The sequence below is a fragment of the Pezoporus flaviventris genome, unplaced genomic scaffold, assembly GCF_033815535.1.
Source record: "Pezoporus flaviventris isolate CSIRO_AGI_PZ_B2104156 unplaced genomic scaffold, CSIRO_AGI_Pfla_v1 ptg000057l, whole genome shotgun sequence".
NCBI lineage: Eukaryota > Metazoa > Chordata > Aves > Psittaciformes > Psittacidae > Pezoporus > Pezoporus flaviventris.
The window spans coordinates 1940769-1962852 of NW_026892605.1; the positions used below are offsets into that span (position 1 = coordinate 1940769).

The window sequence follows — 22084 nt, forward strand, 5'->3', positions numbered from 1 at the left end:
ACCACTAAAGCATGTCACTGAGGGCCTCATCTACACGGTTTTTGAACACTTCCAGGGGCAGTGATTCCACCACTGTCTGAGGCAGCCTGTTTCAATGCCCAAGCACCCTCTCTCTGAAGAAATCTAGTATCCAGGCTAAACCTCCCCTGGTAAAACCATAGGCTGTTTCCTCTTGTCCTGTCACTTGTTATTTAGAAGAGACCAACCCCACCTCACTACAGCCTCCTTGCAGCAGCTGTAGGGAGCGATAAGGTCGTCCCCCCCCCGAGCCTTCTCTTATTCAGACTAAACCCCGTCCCAGTCCCTCAGCTCTTCCCCATCATGCTTGTGCTCCAGACCCTTCACCAGCTCTGTTCCCCTTCTCTGGACCTGCCCCAGCACCTCAATGTCTCTCTTGCAGTGAGGGGCCTAGAACTGAACACAGGATTCGAGGTGCAGCCTCACCAGTGCCCAGTACAGGGGGATGATCACTGCCCTGGCCCTGCTGGCCAGGCTATTGCTGATACAGGCCAGGATGCTGTTGGCCTCTTGTCTGCCTGGGCATAAGCTGGATCATGTTCACTGGTTCCCTTTCTGGGCAGCATGGCCAAATTGAAGATACAGCATATTTAGTGAGGAACCTCCACCCCTAGGACTTGTTTCCCTTGTTGATCTGCCAAACCTGTTATTCAGCCTTGAGGATATGATACAAAGTGTTTACAGAACTGGAAGTGGAATACATGAGAAATTGCAGGAAAGTTTATGCCTTATGCCTGAAAGCAGAAAGCTCACTCCACCTGCAATTGCAGCCGGTCCCCAGCAGCCCGGGTGACAGGTTTGTGCCTGACAACACTGGAGGACAAATCTGTCTGTTCTGTGGTAAAACAAAAATGCAGTTATGCAGAACACATTTTCTCTGTGTTGGTCACTGTTTTCCTTCCCAAATAAAACCTTTTAAAATGGAAAAAGATTGTTTTGGGTTGGCCTGAAATTCAACTTTTCAGCTGTTTTGCAATTTTCCAGCGCTCTTCCAGAAAACAGCTTTTTCCTTGTTAAAAAAATACTAAAAATCTCAGAAAAACACAGCAGCAGCAGCAGCAGCAGCAGCAGCGCCCGCGTTTGCAGCGCAGGACCCACTGCAGCCCTTCTCAGCCCGGTGGCGGCTGAGCCCCCGTGTCCGCCACCCGTCCAGTGACGGTCACCCGGCGGGCAGCCCCTCAGGAGACGGGGTCTGACGGGCCAACCTCCTGCGCCGGGGCCCGCCCCGCCGGCGGACGGCGTCGTGCAGGCAGGTGGAGGCAGAGCGAAGGGACCGCTGCGGCGCTGCCCCGAGCGGCACCGGCACCGGGCCGTTCCCAGCAGCCACCGGCGACCGAACGATCAGCATAGCCCCACCGCGCGGAGGGGGCGGCGCGGGGCGGGGCGAGGCATGAGGCCGGCCCCACAGCGATTGGTCGGGCCCGCCCGGCCCTTGGAACGCGGCCGGTAGAGGGGCGTCACAGTGGCGGGCAGGGATGGGCGGGATGAGGCACCGCCACCCCGCCCTTCAGACCCCCGCGCCTGCCCGCTCTCTTTAAAGCCCCCGTGGGCGCCGCGGGGGTAGTAGAAACGCACTGCGGGTTCCGGGATCGAGGAGTGCGGGAGCCTCTGGCTCGGAGCGCAGCGCCTCTCCTGGCCGTGGCTGGGTCTCAGCCACTCCCTCCGTCCCGGCTCCGCGCCCGCCTCTGCGGCCGAGGCTGTCACCGCGCCGCGCGAGGAGGCGCCGCCGCCGCGCCGGGCGCCCGGCGCTGCCAGCATGTTTGACAGGACGCGGTTGCCCTTCGTGGCGCTGGACGTGATCTGCGTGGTGCTGGGTAGGTCGGCGGGACGCGGAGGGGTAATGAGGGGCGGCCTGGGTGCGGCGCTGCGCTCCCTCCCCGCACGACACCGGGCTAATCGCATGCTACCCCTCTCCCACTCTCTTCCCCAGCGGCGCCAGGCACGATGCCCTTCCCTGTGCCTGCGTGCCTCTTCACCACTGCCTGCCGCCCCTCTGTATTCCGCACCTCCCTCCTTCCCCTTGCTGCCGCGGAGGCAGCAGCGCTGCTGCCCCTCTCCCAGAGGAATCTGGTCACTGCCGCCCCCCAGGGAAGTTGCAGAGGGGAGGGAGCTGCTGCCGCCTACCCACTGATACCTGGAGCTCCCTCTGATCTCTGTTGTCCTTACTGTGTCTTCCCTGACCTCTTCCGTAGGCTGTAAACCGGTGGTGGCAAATCCCGTGCTGTGAGGGAAAGTAGGTGACTGCAGGGTGCGTGTGTCAGCCCGGTGGTCGAGGGCTGCCCTACAGGGTCTAGCATCACGGGAAGCGCGCTTCTCCCGGTGACCCGCAGCGGCGGCGCGCTGCGGCTGGAAGGAGGAGGTGGTTCTCTTTGAGGCCTTAGTTGCTTGCGGTTCTGGTGATGCTCTAGGCTGAGGCTGAGAGTGAAGTGGGGGTGTGCAGCAGGACGTGATGTTGGTCTGTGCGCAGCGGTGAGGAGCATGAGCAGGGGCAGGAGAGGCGCCATGGTGATGGCCTTGTGCTGAGCACACCGCCGCAGGACGGCAGCGGCTTACCTTGGCTGCCCCAAGTAATGCATCGTGGTCTGTCAGTTTGCTTTAGCTCACTCCTTTTAGGTAATGACGCGCTGTAACGAGTAGTGATGTTTGTTGTCGATCAGTGGAGAGAAAGTTTTATTCTCTAAGAGTTGTGAATCTTCTGGACCTCTGGCTATTAAGAGCCTGGAAAGTGTCTTCAGTATCTGTAGATGTACTTCTTGGTTAATCTTAGGAAGTGTTAGCTTTGGATATTTGCTTCCTAATCGAATGAGAATAGTACTTCAGTCATAAAGCTAAGCACTTTCTTGGCATTCACACTGGGTCGTGTTCAGTCAGGCAGATGTCTCCAGCATCAGTAGGAGCATAGTGAGCAGCATTTTATCTTGATAGGTGCTTCAAAAAGCAATGGTACTTGTAGCTAAATGGCTTGAAAGAACAAAATTGCAGTGAATGATGCATTGCTCTGAAAAAATGTTATATGAGAGCGAGCCTCTGGGGAATCATAGTGGATCTACCTAGTCCAGTATGAGCAGTCTTTATTAAGATCAGAAGTTTTGCAAAGCTGTGCTATAGCAAGGCTTAAACTTCCACGCTGTCTTTGTGTCCAGTAAAGCAGTTTTGTCTGTACTGGTAATTGTCATTACCAAATCTTTAAGCAAAAGTTTTGCACTGTGCATATACTTCAGACTGTTTGAAGCATACAGGCATATCCTGACTAATCTTGAGTAATCAAGGAAAACAATATATTAAGTCTATAGGAGGCATATGACAGCAGGATTATTTAGCTAAAAAAATGAGAGTTTCCCCCTGCTCCTGCCCCAAGTTACCACCTGGAGATGTATTCTTGACCTTGCCCTGCAGTGTAATATCACTGTACATACCTTCCCCTGCCTCCATGTAGCACTTGGATCACAGATGCCCTAGTCTGATGCCTCAGTGTGCTGGAGGGTTGACAGACTTTTTATTTTCCTTGGGCCTGTTTACTTCCTCCTAGTAGGGAAAAAAAGAATACAGACAGTGCATAACATTGAAGTTTCTTGGCATCTGCAACTTTTGAACTCATCGAGTTACAGGTTTCAGTGAAACTTTAGCTGTGACAAAAAATATGCTAAATGTAGGAATGGCAAAGATAATGCCTAGAGCACCAGATTCCCTTCCCCCTCTCCCTGGCTCCCATGTGATTGAGGCAGGCCCATAGGAGAACATAGGTCTTAAGCCTGTGGGTCTAAAGCAGGAATCCGTTGTAATTTTTTTTACTGTAAGAAGAATAGCTCCTGTTGATTGTGTGCTTCTATTCCAATTCTCACTTTCTCCTTGTCCTTCCTCCACCCTGTGCACTTTGGTGTCTGCTCAAGTGACCGAGGTAACTGCCCAGATAAAGTGACTTGCAGGTATTAATAACCTCATACTGGTATCTTCACTTAAAGAGACATGGAACCTCCAAGGAAAAACTTGTTTAAGTGAAAGTTTAAAACTGTGAAGGCCAGCTTCAGTTGAGGTGTGAACTCTCAATGTTGGTGTTGTAGCCTGTTCTAACACCAAAAAGGCTACCAGTTGCATAGTCATGATCCTCAGGGTAACTCTTATTGTCACTTGATACAGAGCTTGTGCTTTTTCTCCTGTTATCCCTTCCCCATAGTAAGTGAAGATAGGGAAGAAAAATTATTTTAATTGCCTTAGCAGTGTTGGCCAGGAAAAACCCTAAGGTTAGCACTTCAAGTTACAGTGACCTGCCTTATCCTAAATTCACTGCAGTGGAAGTGGATGACTGACTGTGTATGCCTGTGACTTACTCGCTCCTGTTTGAGTCAAACCATTCTTTGTGCAGGTTCAACTCTCCCAACACAAGTTTTCCAAAGGGAAGGAAAGGAGAAAGAGCTTTACTGTAACAACTGTTTTTCCTTCTTGTCAGACCTTTCATTAAACCCATTTAATTCACAAGTGCCCAAGATGGAGCAGAAGTAAGAGACCAAGAAAGAGCAGGCAGCACAGGAGGGAGCAACACCTCCCCTTTAAGCTGAAACTGAAGCCTAAGGTTGCTCTTAATTGGCCTTAAGGACCACTCACCCACCTTTCTACCCTGTAAGAGAGTGATAGGATTTAGGGAAAGCAGTCTTCGGTGCCCTGAGAGTAAATAAAAACTCTCTCTCTTACTAGGATGAGAATTCCTTCTAAGTGATACTAGTGTTTCAGCATTAAACTAGTGTCATATTCTGTAAAATGAGAATCTAGAAGAAAAGCTGCAGATTTCTGCAGTAGCTGGCCAAAAATAGTGCGATGAAGCTGTATCTGCATTCTGTGAGTGCTGATCTGCAGTGCTGAGGGGGGGTGTGCTGCATGTCCGTATGCAGCTCTGCAGTGCAGGCAACAGCTCCCTTCCTCTCCGTGGGCTGGTAGACAGTGGTTGATTTCTTCCATTGCTGGAAAGCATGACTGGCCTGGGCTGGAGAGTTTTCTTCTCCTGCGTATTTTTTGTTACTTGCCTCTCTTTGGTTTTCTGATAGACATTTTGTGTAGATGGAATGGTATTTCTAGGCAACAACAGAACCATTTTTTCTCTGACACTAAGACTTGTTTCTTATGGTTTATTATACTTTTGATTTATCATGCAAAAGAGAACAGCTTATTCTAATAACTTAATTACTTAGCTTGTGAGTGATATCTTCATATATTCTCTGTCACTCTTTAACATGTCTATTGTTTGACTGCAAATCAGTCACCTTCATTAAGGCGGGTAAACAACACTTAAAGAAGTGGAAGAACTACTAAACACATTTTAGACCACACTCAAAGACCAAGTCAGATTAAAGTAGTTCTGCAGAGGTGACTGCAGCAATAAGGAGAGCATTCTCTGTGACTTAAGACTCTAGGAGAACTCGCATCTGGTCTGTGCTTGTTACAGTTCATGTCTTAACTTCAGTGCAGGGATGCAGTAAAACAGAAACTGTTTCATTAGTCCCTTGCCTAACTATACAATCACTGACAAGCTATTTTAAGTAATTAGGGAGTGCACTTGTCAATGTGTGATTGCTGGTGTAATGTAAGAATATGTACAACCAAAGACTAGAAAAATTGATGTCTTCTAAAGAATTCAGCTCTTCACTGTTCTGATCCACTCTTCTGCAATATGTTGGAAACAGTAAAGAAATGCTTAACTAGATTTACATCCATTTTATATCTAGTTATTTTTGGTGGGTAGATGTGTGGGGATTTTTTTTCCCTCTCCTCTCCATGTTCCACCCTATGCTGGCTCAAGAAGCCAGTTGAAAACTTCCCTACTGCCCAGCTGTTCTTTAACAGCGGGACTGTCTGCTCCTTGGGTGTTGAAGCACCTTGAGCTGCAAGCAGTACCTATGCAAAAAAGGAAGATGTTGGTAGGTAGCTGGTGGTATGGAAAGTGAGACTCTTGTCAGTCTTGTCTTTTTCATCATGAAACTGCTTCTGAGTAATGGAAGGAGAAGTTGTAGTCCTCCAAACAGAAGGAATATGTGATCTAAATCCAGAAGTACTAAATGCTTGTAACTTTTTTATGCTTACTATTTAAAGTATTCTGCATGGAGTGTTATGTTATACACATATGCTAACTGCAGATTCCTGTGTATAGGACAGGTGAGTTTGCTTTTGCAGTATGTGGTGTGGGAAGCTCAGGTGGCTGGACCACTGCACACCCTGTAAAATGTCTGCTGTGGGTGCCATTCTTCCCTTCTGGCAGTGTATACTCACTGAAGGCATCTGCCTCTATGACAATTAAGATGTTGCTGTTAGGCAGGGAAGGCCTCCCTGTATGTGGGTTAGTGCTTCCTGATTGTCCTAGTTCAAATAAAACCTCCTCCCTGACTGCTTGTGACTCACTGACATGTGTCACCATCCTTATTTTCCATGTCATGTGGATGCTGAATCTTTTTTCCAGTGCTTAAATACGTTGTTAAGCTGTAACAGGTTTGTATGAAAGAGCAGCTTGTTTTCAAATGACACTGTCCAGCAGGTACCATGAGATGATAGTCGCAAAGTTGACTCTCAGTTCATTGGAAACATGATTGTCATCTAAACCAGGGAAAGTCTTCCCTTTCCTGCTGTGGTTTCTTAAACATACGAGACTGAGTACTTTGGTTGTGGCACTGTCCCTTGTTACTGTTCTGGCAACAGTCAGTTCTTATTTGCCCCCACATAAAGAAAAATGCTCTATCCGGAGACTTTCTCCATCTTGCTCGGAAGCCTACTGAAAAGCTGCAGGTTAGAACTTGGCTAGTGAACACTATTCGAAGTCAGCAATCTGATTCTTGCTCTGCCAGGTATTGCTCTTACAGTGTATCTTGTAGTCTAGCTAACTCTTGCCTCAGAGTTCTTGCCCTTCATTTTTATAGCAGTGGGTAAATCCTAATTCACCTTCCAGTGCCTTCCCAAATTACCTTTAATTTGGCACTATGCTCATTCCTCTTGGCATAATACAAGAAGATGCTTGTGAGCAGTGAGGTTCCTTACCAGCTGCTTGAGTCCTGGTGGCCTGTTAACCTTAAACAGAAAGCTCTTGCAATGTGCTTATGTGAAGGTGGTGACCTTTGCTCAAAGGGAATGGAAGGGGCTTCTGACATTTTCAACAGAAAATAAAGTATCACACTACAGCTACATTATGAAATAGCTTGTCTCTCATAGTTAAAGAGGTCCTGCCTCAATTTTGTAGCTGCTTGGGTGCTTGTTGAGCCTGCGCTAAGCTGATTGAGTACACTGACCTGTTTTTAAGGAGTTGGATAGCGTGAACTCATACTGACTAAAAGCAGCTTGGTCTGAAAACCACACGAGAGCCCTGCTGGGAGGAGAAGTAGAGTTGACTACTGGTTGTGTCCTACTGCTGAATTTTATGCAGGAGCATTGTTGCACTGATCAGACACTGATGACAGGGTAAAGCTGTGATAGTCCTCTATCTGTGACTGTTGGAGCATCAGAAGTGGGTAGCATGAAGAGGTGGCTTAACTCTGGAAGGTATCCAATGGTGGGAGATAGCTTGAGTTTTTGCAGCCTTCCAGATGACTTTATCCCCAGCAATGGATAATGCTCTTTTCAGAATGAGTTCAGGAGAGTTAAAACAAACTCACCTTGGAGGATGGGGAGGAGAAAAGAGAAAAGCAAGTGGGAAACAGAGTTACAGGGGACTTTATTGGCAAGTTATACAGCCCACAGAAGCAGGACCTTAAAATTAAGTTAGATTCTTTGGTGATGGGCTTGATTATTGCTGTATCTGCTCAGGAGTAGTGGTGCCAGGGATTGGTGCCTTTCCCTGTTCTGCAGTGGAAGGTACTCCTTAGGGTTTAATAAGGTAAAATGGTTGACTGAAGACAACTGAAAAATCCACAAACGCTAGATATGCAGGTAATAGATGACTAGCAAGTGACTAATCAGCCCAGTTTTAGGACATAAAAAAGAAAACCATTTAAGCTATCCAGAAGAAGCAAGATTTCCTTAAGATACTTTCTTAGACTGTAGGAACAGTTGAGTTGCGACCACATCAGGAAATACTGTTCAGTTCAGCTGCAGCAATATACCTCTCAGTCCACTTGTGAGTAGATCTACAAGCAATTTTCCATCCAGAATGGTGTAGTCCTGCATTTTGAAAACTGGAAGGAAACTGCTGCTTCTATTAAGGGTCTTTTGCTCATCTCTTATCAGCTGCTAATGAGTTGACCCACTTTCTGGAAAGAGCTTTCCAAGTTATGAGACTTATTTTGAAGGCATGGAACTGAAAGCTCTCTGATAAACTTGCATTGTGTCTTTGAAAGTACTTTTCCCAGAGTCTCTGGTACAAGAATGTGTCTAGCACAGCCAGGTTCCACTTTTAAAATCAAGACTGCTTGTTCATATAGAAATGAAAAATAGACCCAAATAAGGTTTTTAGCAGAATATGATACAGGAAAATAATGTTCAAATTGTTTGGTGCTCTTATCAAATACTCTGTTACCCCATTGAGTTACAGAATTTGAAATGATCAGTACAAGAGGCATTATTAGGCTGGTCTTGCTATGTTACAGACTTCACTGACTCATCTTTAAAAGACTGTAACCAAGGAGCAGTCTGACTCAGAAGTGTGTTAAGGTTTTATTTGTATTGTACTTCAACAGCTTTATTTGTATTGTATTTCAACATTTTTATTTATGCATCTTTACTTGTAGTTTAATGGTTTTATTTGTATTGTACTTAAGCACGGTTTTGGCATCCGTGTTCATGTGACACGTTGCTATCTGGCAACAGGAAAATAAAACTTTTTATTTTAAATTATAAAAGGCAAGTATGTCAGGTCAGGGCAGCTGTCTTGGGATGGCTGTAAATCGTGATTCTATTATATGGAACTGAAGGTAAGCAGGAGCCATATGAATACATCCTTGTTTCTCTGATGCTTCTTATGAAACAGTGAATATTGCTAGGATTAGCCTAGATTTTAGTGTCTCCTCCTCCCCTTCATCTGTTACTGCTAATTGTGCAGCTTTCGGAGAGACCACATGAGGGTTACTTGATCTCATAAAGTGGTTTTGAGCAGGTAGCTAGCCATCCCTGGTTTAGAAGAAGGGTTACACGTTTTTGTAACAAGATGCCTTTCCTAGGCAAGGAGGAAGCTGTACCAAACAGGAGTTTTGCTCATTTTTTGACTTAGGTTTAGAAGGGATTACGTATTGAATTTCAGCACCTTGGGTAACTTCACCCCTCTTGGAATAATTTTTCTCCTCAAACTAAGTTCAGTGCATTTTTGTCCCTTTAACTTTGTTCTGTTATTGCAGATCTGCAGATTACTGTAAACCTGTTCTGACCATGTCACTGAAACTTAACAGTAGGTGCAGTATTCTCTGAAACTGGAGTATTGGAATGATAAGGAACATACACGTATCTAAGCTTATATTCCTTATTTTAAGGTTTCTGAAGGGCAGTGGATTATCCTCACCTTAAGCTGAAGAGGCTGGTTTGAAAGCTAGTGGTGGAGAGACTCAAGAGAATAAATTTCTAGTTATAATGATGTGCAGCAAGCTAATGGGGAGCATATGTGGCCCTTAAGGAGCCAAGAGGGTGTTTAATGCTGAGATACAGAAGGGAGGCAGTGAGATCAAGCCTTGCAAATAGCTCTATCCAGTCAGGAACTGTACCCTGTTAAATTCCAAAAATCATTATCTTGATCAGTATCTCATTTTCGTGATGTTTCTTATGAGTTCGGTAGCTTTTTGCTGGCTGAAGGAAACTTAGATTTTCTTTTTTTAACTTTTTAAACTGTTTTTAACTGTTTTGATATGTGAGCCTATACTACAGTACTAGTATTCACTTAAAATACTCCAAACAAGTATGGTAGCTGGGTCTAATGCTAATGCAGATGATGGGAATGGAAGCAAGATCACTATTCCCGTTGCAGACAGCCTCTTGTTACTATTCCCATATCTTCCTGAATCTTAAGACTCCTATCCTCAAGACAGGAAATGAAATCTCTAATTCATATATAGAAACTTGGATCACAAATCTAATACTGTTAATTTCTACTGAAACTGGAAAATGACACCTGCTCTTATTATGTGAGTACTGGAAGCCTTTTTATACTGCAGTATTATTAATTTTACTCAAGTATTAAGAGCAGTGTTGTATAAATATTTTTTACAAATTCTGGTTAAATTAACTTCTCAGAAAGTCTTCTGAATTGGTGCCAAATGATTGCTCTGATAGCTCTAAAATATATAGGGTATTCTAATTTTTTCTTTTAAAATTCTATATCGATCTAGCTTAATACAGAGCTTATGTTTTCAAAATATACTGTTAGACACTACAAACTTCAGTATACAGTGAAAAATAGTGTAAAAATACTCAAACATGGTGGCATGCAGCAATATATACAGTATGTACAATATGTACATTCACATTCTGGTGAATGACAAGGTAGACAATCTTATGGAAATTCTGAGTCCCTTTGTAACACTACCATTGTAATACCTGGCTTTGTTAAAGACTGTTTGCATAAAATATTATTATGCTTGTAAGGCTCGCTGGAAAAAGCATTTGCACTCCTAATGACTAATTGCCCATTACCTTTCTAGAGGCTGAGAGGTATTTCAGGTTAGGGTGTGTAGCTATATGTGAAATGCTCTGAAAGCCTCTTGCTGTGCTCTTCCGCAAAACAAAGATTAAAATGGAAAAATAATTAAAACTTCTGGAGTTTAAAAGAAGAGCACTAGTCTTAAATGCCATTTGGAGTTGGTGTCACCTGCAGTAAAAAAATAGAAATAAAATAAATCCCTCCCTGTCATGCCAGCAGCTGACCGTGATCAGTTTATTTTGCTGTATAGTTCTCCATGCCTGTAAGCCCAGTGCTTTAGTTTGATTGTTTGTAGATCATCTTGGTCTTTGGGGGCGTGTACATGGTTTTGTATCTGTGGGCTTTTTAATTCTCTAGACAATACAGTCAAAGCTTTTATCGGTGACTGTAGTACTGAGCACATAATGTGAGCAGTGATTAAATATTTAATTTTCCCTCACCAGGAAGGGTTACAGTAGAAGTCAGTCTCACTTGCTGTGGCTTCAGCCAGTTGGACTCTTACCTGTGCCATGATCCGCATTGCTCTCCCTTTCCACCCTCCTGTCTTCCTAGTGGCTTTCACCTATTAGTTTGTGGATCTTAAATCCTTGTCAGGTCTGTCAGCAATGAGGGCAGCTGGCCCGTCTCAATGTGTGGACTGGTGATGAGTTCCAGGAGCTTGTGGATGGGCTGGTCTAACTTGAGCCTTCTCAGTCCCCTGAGCACAGCAGAGTCCAGGGCACAGCCTTTGCTTGTGACCTGTCACTGGCTTGATTAAGCCATATACTGTAATCTGTGTAATAGAGCAGGCTAGGATATATTGCTGACTTGCCTCTCTGAGTTTTTTATTCTGTATTTGTATTTCTGTACTTGCTCACAGGAGAGACAACTGCATGGTTTTTAGATTAACAGGTATTTAGTGCTTCTAACTGCCTTTTTTTTTTTTTTTTGGTTGAAATATAGATACGAAAGAGAATACACTTCTAGGAATATTTTTAAACAAGTGTTGTGACCTGTTCTAATGGATTGGTAATGTAGGTAACTGAACTAGTGCTCCCATGTAGTACTAAACTGTTGAATATGGAGGAGCTAGAATACAAGGGGTGAGGGGTATCAGGGGAGAGCCAAAGCAGCCATGGGCTCTGAGGGGTGGCCATGATGGTAGGGGTAGCACCTATACCGTGTGGGGCCACTATGAGGGGGCGCATGAGGTGTGGCTGTGACTGGAGATCATGAGGGGCAGCCATGAAGGGAGATCATTTTGCCTTTAGTGACATGGTTTAGTGGTGGGCTTGACAGTCCTTAGGTAATGGTTGGGCTCGATGATTTTAAAGGTCTTTTCCAACCTAGTTTGTTCTATGATCCTATGATGTCGTTCTGTATTAGTAAGTGACTGGACTAAAAATTGCACTCTTCAGTGCTAGCACTGGTCCAGCTCAGAGGAAGGTTTCCTTTGCTTCCTGCCTCTGCCACCTTTACCTTGGCTCAACCAAAAGTGTAAGGCATGATGAGGGAGTTGTTTAGTGAGGTGTCCTCAGCCCACAGTGCAGACCAGGCTTCTTGCTAGCCAAATCATTGATCAGAAAACAAAAAGTAAGTAGTGTGCAGTTACAAGTAGAATAGTAACAGATTAGAATGTAGTTCATGCCATTAAATACATATATCCTGTTTACTGATGCCTAGCACAGCGTCTGGTGTTACTAGAACAATCAGTGTGCTGATATTAGAAATACTTTGCATTCCTTGGGGTAGAAAAGATAAAGTTCTTTTAAAAGTGGCTGTGAGGTGAACTGTGGGCTATCAGCTCATCTTACCTATTGAAAATATATGGTGTATATATTGTATGTTCCTCACTCCTAGGTGTCAAAAGTCTAAATACTTTTTTTTTTAAAATCTCTTCTTCCTCTTTGTAGCTTTCTGGATTTCTAGAACTTTGTGTCTAAGGGCCGTTGATTCCTTCTCTTGACTGCTTGTGGGGAAAAAAAAGAAATTTGGCACATCTGCTTTTTACAAAGAGCAATCTTATCTACAGATGCTCCCAAAGTCTCTCCAGCAGCATGAGGGTGACCTTTCCCAGTTTCTTTACATCTCTCGCTTGCTTCCTTACCTCAGACTGTACGTTGCAAAATGAGCAGCAAAACAAACATGGTTGTCTTGGCTGAAAACAAAACAAAAATACATCTGTAAGACTGGGGGAATTTAAATTCTCTGTTGCCCTCAGTGGTAGTTGCCAGCTGTATAGGTTCAGCTCAGAATGATAGCATTTGTCTCTGTGTGGGGTTATTTACAGCAGCATCTCTCTAGTAAGAATGTATGCTATGAAAAGCAACTTTTCCTTGGATGAGCAGCCTTAACTGGATAGTTGTTCTGTTTTGAGGCTGTCATTTGTGGTGTCCTATGGGGATTATTTCTCTAATATAGCCAGAATTCCTACTTTGCAGGATAAATGTATAGAAACATAAGTCTTACCAGTCTTATGTTAAATTAGTGTTTCTTACTCTAGCACTTACTTGCGAGCTCACTACAGCATAAGGAGAAAACTGGTTAATAATCAAGCTAGAATATTCTCATTTGCTATAGACTGCCTTACGAGTCATTGCTTTTCTCCTAGTTCTAAATATTCATTTGTTTAAATGAGAAGGCCTTCCTGATTGAAGACTAGGTAGAAGCCTTGTGTGTCTCGGGGAACTTGAAACACCAATTCAGCACTAGTTTTTAAGATTGCACAGAGCCTGAAGCTAAGATTTTGTTGCTTCCACAGATAAGGAGGGCATCTGGGTTAATTAAAGGATGTTGACATAGAATACAGTACATTCCTTTGAACTGCTTAAAACTGTGGAGGGGAAAGCAGCACTGACCAGGAAAAAATGTGGCAAGGTGTTTAAACTGATCTGAGACTACGGCTAGTCTGTCCTTGTTCTCCCTTCTTCCACATCATTGGCTACATGTTCCTTTTCTGTCCCTTTCACCAACAGTCAGCACACTTACCCAAATGAGCAAGTGCTCATGAAAAACTGTGTTGTGTGGGCACAGGATCTTTCTTTGGACAGGATGGTGTGAAAACCTAGTGCCCCTTGCAGGGAAGGGGATACCAGTAGAAGGCCAGAGGTGAGAAGAGAGCTTGTCTTGAGTTGCTCTTGAGAGTATAGCCAGGTTTTGTGACTACCACACTTGGTTCTGCGCCAGATTGTACACTATACCTGATATGGCCAGAAACTTCAAGAGTCCCTTACCTGTCAAATATAAAACTTAGAGACCTATCTAAAACTGTGTCCACAGACTTGATTAGGAAAACGTTCCTAAATTTTCACTAGAACGCAGTATTTTCAGACCCTGAGCCTACCTCATGTTGAAGTGTATTCTCCGCTGGTCTTAAATATTTATGGCAACTGCTGGTTGTGTTTAAAAACAAATTCAGCTATAAATGCTGGGGTTTTGTTGTTTTTTTTTTTTTTTTTTCCTGTTTAGGGAAATATATCCCCAAAATATTCTGTGCAGCTCGCTGGCCAAGCCAAATGGACATCTTGGTATCAGAATCCAATTCCTTATGCCTCTAAATTTAAGCACCTAACTCTAAAGCTACAGATTTGATAAATGCAACAAATTAAAAGAATAAGGCAGTGTTAGGCACATTGGGAAAAGTTCATAGTTTGGTATCCAGCGCTTCATTTGTACAAGAAAATTATGTAACTTTAATGACTTTTCTTTGATTGCATCTTAAAACTATTTAAAATATAACATATTAAAAAAAAAACACCCTCTAAAATAAAGGTATTTTTTTTTTTCCATTAAACTGTTGTCTTTTTTAAAATGAGACTTCACACCCACCCCACCCCTCTTCCCTTGGGTATTGTTTTTCTTGACATTCCCTTTGTGTGGGTGGAGAGCCATTCTCACAGCAACTTCCTCCCTGGTCTCTGAGCCTGGACTTCCCTCCTTTCCTTACAGGCTTTTGGGTTGTGCTGTGTCGTCCAGCCAGATGTGATTAAATGAGTTCCCTGAAGTATTGATATTACCATGAGGTATCCATAGGTTTTCAATGGAAACCACACTGCAACTGGCTTGAACCTAAAGATTAGTGCTGGAAACTCTTTGTGAATTCAGCATAGCCCCATTTAGGTAATTCAGCTAGTTTAACTTAATTCTGTTCAAATGTGTGTCGTCTTTTTCTTATAGCCAAAAACTTCCTGCTGTTTCTTCTATGCAAACACTGTTCAGTAATTCAAGTATCTGTCTTGCCTCTCTCCTCTCCCTGTCCATCCTGTGCACGTTTATTCTTGTTAGTATATATGAAGACTTTTCACCTTCTTTACATAGGTAAAGGTTTCAAATCTCCAGAGTCTTTTTTCCTATTCAATTTTGTTACTAGTGCTGTAGCTTTCAGGGTTAGCCAGGATCTGTTTGCATGAGCATTACAGAAGTGTCTCTTGGATAGGCCAGTTTCAGAGCACTTAAGTGATCAGGTTATTTTCTCTGTATATTTAAAGGGGAGAGAAACCAGATCAGAGGAGTGCCATCTGTTTCTTGCTGCCATCTTGGAAAACAGCCCAGGTCACTAGTTTATGATGAGATCAACTAGACAGCTTTTAACAGAATATAGACAACGCTAATTCTGAGTCCAGAGCATGGGGCACTTCAAGGAAAACATTTTCTTAGAGCTGAAGTTCATGCTTTTTAGAGGATATGAAAAACAAGTGATGCATTCCAGTCCTTGAAGGTATAAAGTTACCTGGACGAGAAGAGCACTCTCGGAGATTACTGCTGGTGCTGGCGAGGTAAAAATGAAGAGGAGGTGCATCTTGAAGAGGACAAGGCATGAAAGTTGATCTACAAGATTGCCTTTTAGCCCGTAATCTTTCAGTAGATCTTGGTCAGCCTTTCCTCCAGTTTGTAGAAGTTAATGAAACGGAATATGCATGCATTCTTTAGAGGTTCACTGTAGAGTCTGCCTGCTTAAAGGTCATGGAGATGCTTGGCACCTGTGATGGCAATACTGGCTGGTTACGGACATTAGTGTATTTTAGTTGTTTTTTTTTCCCCTGTTATGGTGAAATCTTCAGCACCTTTCGATTACAATGTACTAAGTGTTGTCTTCTCTCCCTGTAAACTAAGCAGTAGTAAAAATGCTAGTAGTTGTTTAGGGTAGGTTAACTGTCAACTAAACGCCATTTTGGTCTTTTACTTCAGTGCTGGAAAGCAGTGCATTGTTTAGATTGCACTGGGAATTCTAACAGTAATGTAAAAAAATGGAAATGGGCAGTGAGTGTAAGATGTGTAGTCACCTTCTAATTTCTTGTATTATTTTTCTGTGAACTATAAAATGAATTTTGCATTCACTTCAGTGAAGCTGTCCTCTGTGCTGCTTTTCCTCTTCCCCCTTCCCCTGTCTAAACCTGGTTGCAGAGCGAGTCTCTCCTGCTTGCAGTTACACAACAACAAAAAAAAAAACACCTGTTTTTTTTTTTTTGCTAGTAGGTTTAAAACACTCACTGTTCTTTTTCATGTACACTCATGTAATAGCTCTCTTCCTGTCCCTAAAGAAATCTTCCTTGAAAATAAAAACCAAATGCATGACCCATGACCTGTGAGACCAGCAGGTGGAGGGAGGTGATTCTTTCCCTCTATCTGCTCTTGTGACCCCTCACCTGCAGCACTATGTTCAGCTCTGGGGTTGCCAACATAAGGATGTGGACCTGCTTGAGCAAGTCCAGAGGAGGCCACGAAGATGATCAGAAGGCTGGAGCACCTCTCCTATGGAGACAGGCTGAGAGAGCTGGGCTTGTTCAGCCTAGAGAAGAGGGCTCCAGGGAGATCCTACATCAGTCTTCCAAAAGAAATCTGGAGAGGGGCTTTTTACAAGGACATGTAGTGACAAGACAAGGGGGAATGGCTTTAAATGGAAAGAGGGTAAATTTAGATTAGATATTGGGAAGAATTCTTCCCTGTGAGGGTGGTGAAGTGCTGGCCCAGGTTGCCCAGAGAAGCTGTGGCTGCCTCATCCCTGGCAGTGTTCAAGGCCAGGTTGAATGGGGCTTTGAGCAACCTAGTCTAGCAGAAGGTGTCCCTGCCCATGGCAAGGGGTTGAAACAGATGAGCTTTAAGGTCCCCTCCAGTCCAAACAGTTGTATATTTCAGCTGCTGGTGAAAATGAAATATCCCATGCTAATGAAATTAAGCCCAGAAACAAAACCAAGCAAATCACCTCAAAATCTTTTTGTGAAAACTGAGCAATATTGATTAGAAAATAAAAGGTTGATCTGGAAAGCTGAAAATGTAATTAAATGAAACAGCAAGATGCTTGGTATTGAGTTTTAGTGAGCTTGGTATTGAGCTTTTCTGGGAATACAGGTATTTATGTCTGTTAAGTAGTCAACTTCTGCAAAACACAAGCTACTGCTTAAATTAACCACAAGGATGTAATATTTCCGCAAGTGAAAATCTGGTGACCTGTTTGAGAAGATAGGATTCTATTAAATAAGTAATGGTTTTGCCACTCCATCATCCTAACACTGGGTATGCAATAGAACAAAAACGGGAAACATGGGCTCTGACTTGTTAGTGGCATCTTGCCATGTCCTTGAGTGGAGCTAAAAATTGGCTCCAGACATGTGTCCTTTGATCTGACTGAACTTTCAAAGTTCTTTGGTGTGGCCCCTTTCATATGTGAAGGGCTGCAGTTCTGTTTTGGCTGTTTCTGCCATCTGCATTCTGTCAAGTTCTATCTTTTTTCTCAGTCATTAAAGCAGAGGAAGGAGAGCAACCTTTGAGATCCAGTTGATTTGAAGGTGGCATTCTACTTCATGAAAAGCTTTGTGCTTAAATTTGAACAAGCTTAACGCTGTTTGTGTTCTTGTTCTGTTTTTTCTCTACAGGATGGTAAGCATCTGCTGAAGTGCTGTGCTGCATCAGCATCCCCAGTTGTTAAGGCTAAGTGTGGACAGTCCTTAGGAGTTCACATGCTTTGTGGAAAAATTTCATCTTTGCTCCATAGGAGGCTGTAAATTCCAGCCAGACTGCCTTCTATGACCATAGCGATTTTCTTGGAAGAGGGACTAGGAGCTGGGGTGTTACCAAACTCATACACAGTTTCAGTATGCACTTCATGAGCTTTTGCACTGCAAACTAGCAGCCCAGAGAGGAGGCCAGGATTTATCCCTTTGTTCCTACAGTTTCACCCTTGATGTCTTCTCTTCTAATGGATACAAGAATAAACTATTTAATACCCTTTTAAGTGACTTACCTGATAGTTGTCTTAACAAGTTCACCAGAGATCAAAGCAATCTCTCTTGTGTGAACTTCCTTGAAATATTTGTTTTGTTTTCAGTACAGCAGCTTGTATCATGAGTAGTCTTTTCTGCTTCACTAATTGTACTTACCATCTAACCTGCATATAGAGTGCCTATGTGTGGAATTGTATATGGCATGGATGTTGGGGAAAAAAGTTTTGTTTGCCCTTTTTTACTTGGTTTTAGACCAAAATACAGTATTGCCTTACTTATCCATTGCCTAGCTATTGATCTATTCATGCTCAAGGGACCAAATGATAAAACTTGCGTTTCCTGGGGTCATTGCTTCTGCAAATGTCTATTCCCTAGCTGATTCTTATTGTCAGAAATAAGTCAGACCTGAATGTGGTTGTTGGAGGTCTTGATGGCTTTGTTGTTGTGATTACTGGTATAGTGAAGTGAATTTGTAAGAGAGGGAATGGGTAATATGTCAAAGTCTTAAGTTCAGAGAGCTGTCGTTTGCATTTGTACTCAAATCTCAGTTTCCATGTTAATAACTTGGTGATTTTCACTCAGACACTTTCCAAAGTTTTCAAAAGCTGTATAAATGCAACCCTTAAAGTCTTAATCTTGTTACTTTGAGATGCAGTCCTTTTAAAGTGTCCATGTTTTCCATAGGTGTCTCTGTAGTTCTCTTGTTCCCCTTACCTGCATGAAACCTAATTGCATGAAATCTCTTCCGTAACTACAGCAAAATCTGTATTTTCACGGTGGCCTCTGTAAACACCAGCCTGGTTATAGTGTGTAGAACAAGCCTGGCAATTAAGACACAAGGTCATGTTGTCTGTCAATGGCAAAGGGAAGGGCACAAAAGGCAGCCTGCCCTCAGCTATTCAGTCATGTAGGTAGCAGATGCTTTTCTTAAGCATAATATTGGTTCAGTGTGTGGCAACTCACCTTGCTCACCTTGAACTCTACACTCTGATAACTTCTGTATCTGGTGGGCAGCCTCAGTCCTTCTAGGAGAGCTAAATCTCTGTAAACAGGATTTGGTAAGTGTGTGCATTGCATGATACTGAGGAAATCTAATTTTTGCATGTTTGGTAGCTTCCTCCATGCATGTTTAAAAATTGTTGGTTTTGTTTTTTTTTTTTTTAACCACGTGTATTTCTTGTTTTTGTTTTTTTGTTTTCCTTCCCCCAACAGCTGGCTTGCCCCTTGGTGTTCTAAACTTGGCCAAAATAAAACCGTATCAAAGAGGCTTTTTCTGTAATGATGACAGCATCAAGTATCCGTTCCATGACAGTACCATCACATCCACTGTCCTCTACACAGTGGGGTTCACCCTGCCCATTTTCTCTGTAAGTAGCTAATATATAGGTAGCTTTTGGTGATGGGAATAAAATGTATGCCTTCCAAGAATTCACCACTGTGACTATAAGTTGAAGACATTCTATAGAGGCTAAATTTTATATATGTTTAGTGATTCGCATGTGAAAGGTGCCACTGCTACTTTCTGTTTTCACAGAAAATCTGAAATGAATCTCCAGCTGCTAGTATCGCTAATAACATTTGTTTTACAAGAAGGAAAAATACAGATGAGGATTTGAACTTTATTAGATAGTCTAAGCTTTTATCGTTGGAGAAAAAAAATAGTACAGGCTTCTAAAATGCTGTGGAATAAGTACATCCCATGTTCAGCACAGGTTAGTCTGAGAACTTAAACACTTGTGATGTTTAAATCTTCCACTGTAGTGGAACACACAGAACTAGTGGCTGTTGTCTCTGTCTCCACATATTTTCTACAGAAATAAGTCTTAATAAGACTGAGTGGGTTTTTTGTTTTTTGGGTTTTTTTTTTATGACTCTTTAAACCCTTCAAACTGAGAGAGGCTGAAAATCCAGTTGCTTCTAGAAAAGAGACTGTGTTTTCAAGATCACATGATTTTTACAAAGAACAACTTCTCAGTTTTTTTCTAACAATATTTTTAGCCTGACTGTATTCCAGTTTTTAGTAAGGTTTGAGCAGGTATAGGGAAACCAAAATTCAACTGTTCAAAATAGCCTTGAACTTTAAACTAGATCTTGTTTCTGCCTGCAGTGGTTGACCAAACTGTACTGGGAGATGGTCATGATCTCTAGGTTTCTAGTAAATGTTTATGCTAAATTAATCAGTAAGAAACATACATGAAATTGGATTAAGGATGGAAGTAGTAATTTAAAAAAGAGGAAACAGAAATCTGTGGAACCTTTACATGTATTACTCATTTTCCCCTTAAATGCTTATTTATTGAAGCTTGTATTAGTCCTGTGCAGTAAATATAAGGTAGATGTAACAGTCTATATTTAATGTTATCTATAATATCATAGTTTTTCTGTTAAGGAAAATAGTCTGACTTTTTTAACATGTACTGACATAAATCTTAAGCACAACTTCAAGAAAGTATCTTTTGCAGTAGGATGCATGTGTACCTTAATTGATACATGCACAGGTGAACTAGCAATTACAGCTCTGCAATTTTGTACTTCTAAAGAGGCATTTCAGTTTTAGTTGCATAATCTGTTTTCTCTTCCTTTTTTAAATATGAAGAAGTTGGGAGTGCGTTCTTTTTTTTTTTTTCTTTTTGGCTTTAAAGCAGTGGAGAAACGTCTGACTTACAGCTAATTTACCATACCTTCCAGAGTCAATATCCTCAGCAGGGACACAGATGGCTCATAAAAACTTCTTGGGCAGTAACACTAATTATCCCACATCTATTAAAAAATATTATCCTGACATGACACTTTTCTGAAAGGAACAGACTTTTCAATGAATGAATTGATGGTGAAAATTTGGTGTAAGAGTTGATAACTTGCACTTCATGCAAACTTTTCTTCCCTAATCAAAAACTACTTTGAACAGGATACTTGTTCTAAAGTACTTGTACCTCAGCTTTATATCACATCACAAAATAGAAAGAACAACTCATGGTGCAAAGCTAAGGGAAGCAAAAGGAATCGTATCAGCAACTTGGAGGGGAAAAAAGTGAATGGCTAATTTAATAGAGTGGTTATAGCCCTTCACCTTAGCATTCAACAATATGCAGGTATTGCTGATCCAGTTAGTTAGTCCTTAGCCCCTAAGCCTTAGAAGGTATAAGCAGAAATGCTTGAAATAATATTATGTGTATGCCCCTTGCTGCGCTAACAGCTTGTTTTCAGAAGGCAGTAAGAAATGGCCTGAATGTCTTGCTGTATAATAATAGAAGGTCTTACCTGGCTCAGTTGTTGAGGTAGGCCCATAGTGGAATATAAAACTACTTCAAAGGGAAGAAAAAAAGAAAAACAATAAAGCAACCCAAAGCAAAACCAAACATCTAAACCTGCAGTAATGAGTAAAGCATAGATATTTAATTGTTAAGAAATTGTGTTGTGCATAAAAGAAACTAGGCTGACTGTCTTAAGAACATTTTATGAAGATTTACAAGATATATTAGTCTCGAGGATCTTCTTAAAAATAAAAGAATGTTCTTAGAATTGACAGTTCCATTTATAGGTCTGAACTCTTTCTGTTCCCATTGCCACCTTTTATCAGGAAATAAAATGTCTGTGTAAAAAACCTCATGTTTATTCTTTTCCAAGTACCATTTCATAATGGCACTTCATACTTTCCAATTTTTCGATTTGTTTTCTGTGTCTGGATAAGAAGCACAATTTTTGTACTGGAATTTTTTGAGACTTGGGGTCAAACAAGTCTTGTTAGTGCTCTGGAAAAATGAATCTCTTTAGATGTCTAGGCTAGGCTAGTGTCCGGAGAAGCATCATATGTCCATGATGACTGACCTTTCAAGAATCCCAGAAGATCTTTCCAATAATTCAGCATTTCCAGATCTTTTTTTTAGAGATGTTTAGAAAGTAATTTTGAATAGTCTAAAAGCTGTAACTAGTTAGGGGCAGTATATGTACATTGTAACTCTATGGATATTTTTAAATAACCTCTCAGAAGATGTACTTGGTCTGGCATTTCTGGTCTTTACCTGTCTGCATAAGATTAGCTCTTCCACTTGTAAATGACAAATTAATGTCAGTGTCTTCCTGTTACGATGAGGTCCAAGTGTACCTATTTGCATGTGTTCTATTCAGCTGGTCTTTTCTGGTGACTTCACCTCCAAATCAGTTTTCCTCGGTCATCTTAACTTCTTACAATCAGTGCCTTCACTGATGCTCATACAGCTTCTGTTAGATTTAAGGGTAGGTGTGGCTGGGAGAAGAAGCACAGAACAAAGGA

The 22084-nt window shown here is 42.3% G+C and overlaps 1 protein-coding gene across 2 annotated transcripts in view; it reads left to right on the plus strand.

The window, feature by feature from the left end:
• Nucleotides 1-1604: 1604 nt before the first annotated feature.
• PLPP1 (phospholipid phosphatase 1) overlaps nt 1605-22084 on the plus strand; it is a 59220-nt gene continuing 38740 nt past the window's right edge. The window contains exons 1-2 of one of the 2 annotated variants that reach the window (XM_061469411.1): nt 1605-1832; nt 19024-19178. In XM_061469411.1, the coding sequence (XP_061325395.1) occupies nt 1775-1832; nt 19024-19178 (213 nt within the window). In that variant the 5' untranslated portion in view covers nt 1605-1774. The remainder of the gene's footprint in view (nt 1833-19023; nt 19179-22084) is intronic. The other variant, XM_061469412.1, reaches the window with a different exon arrangement.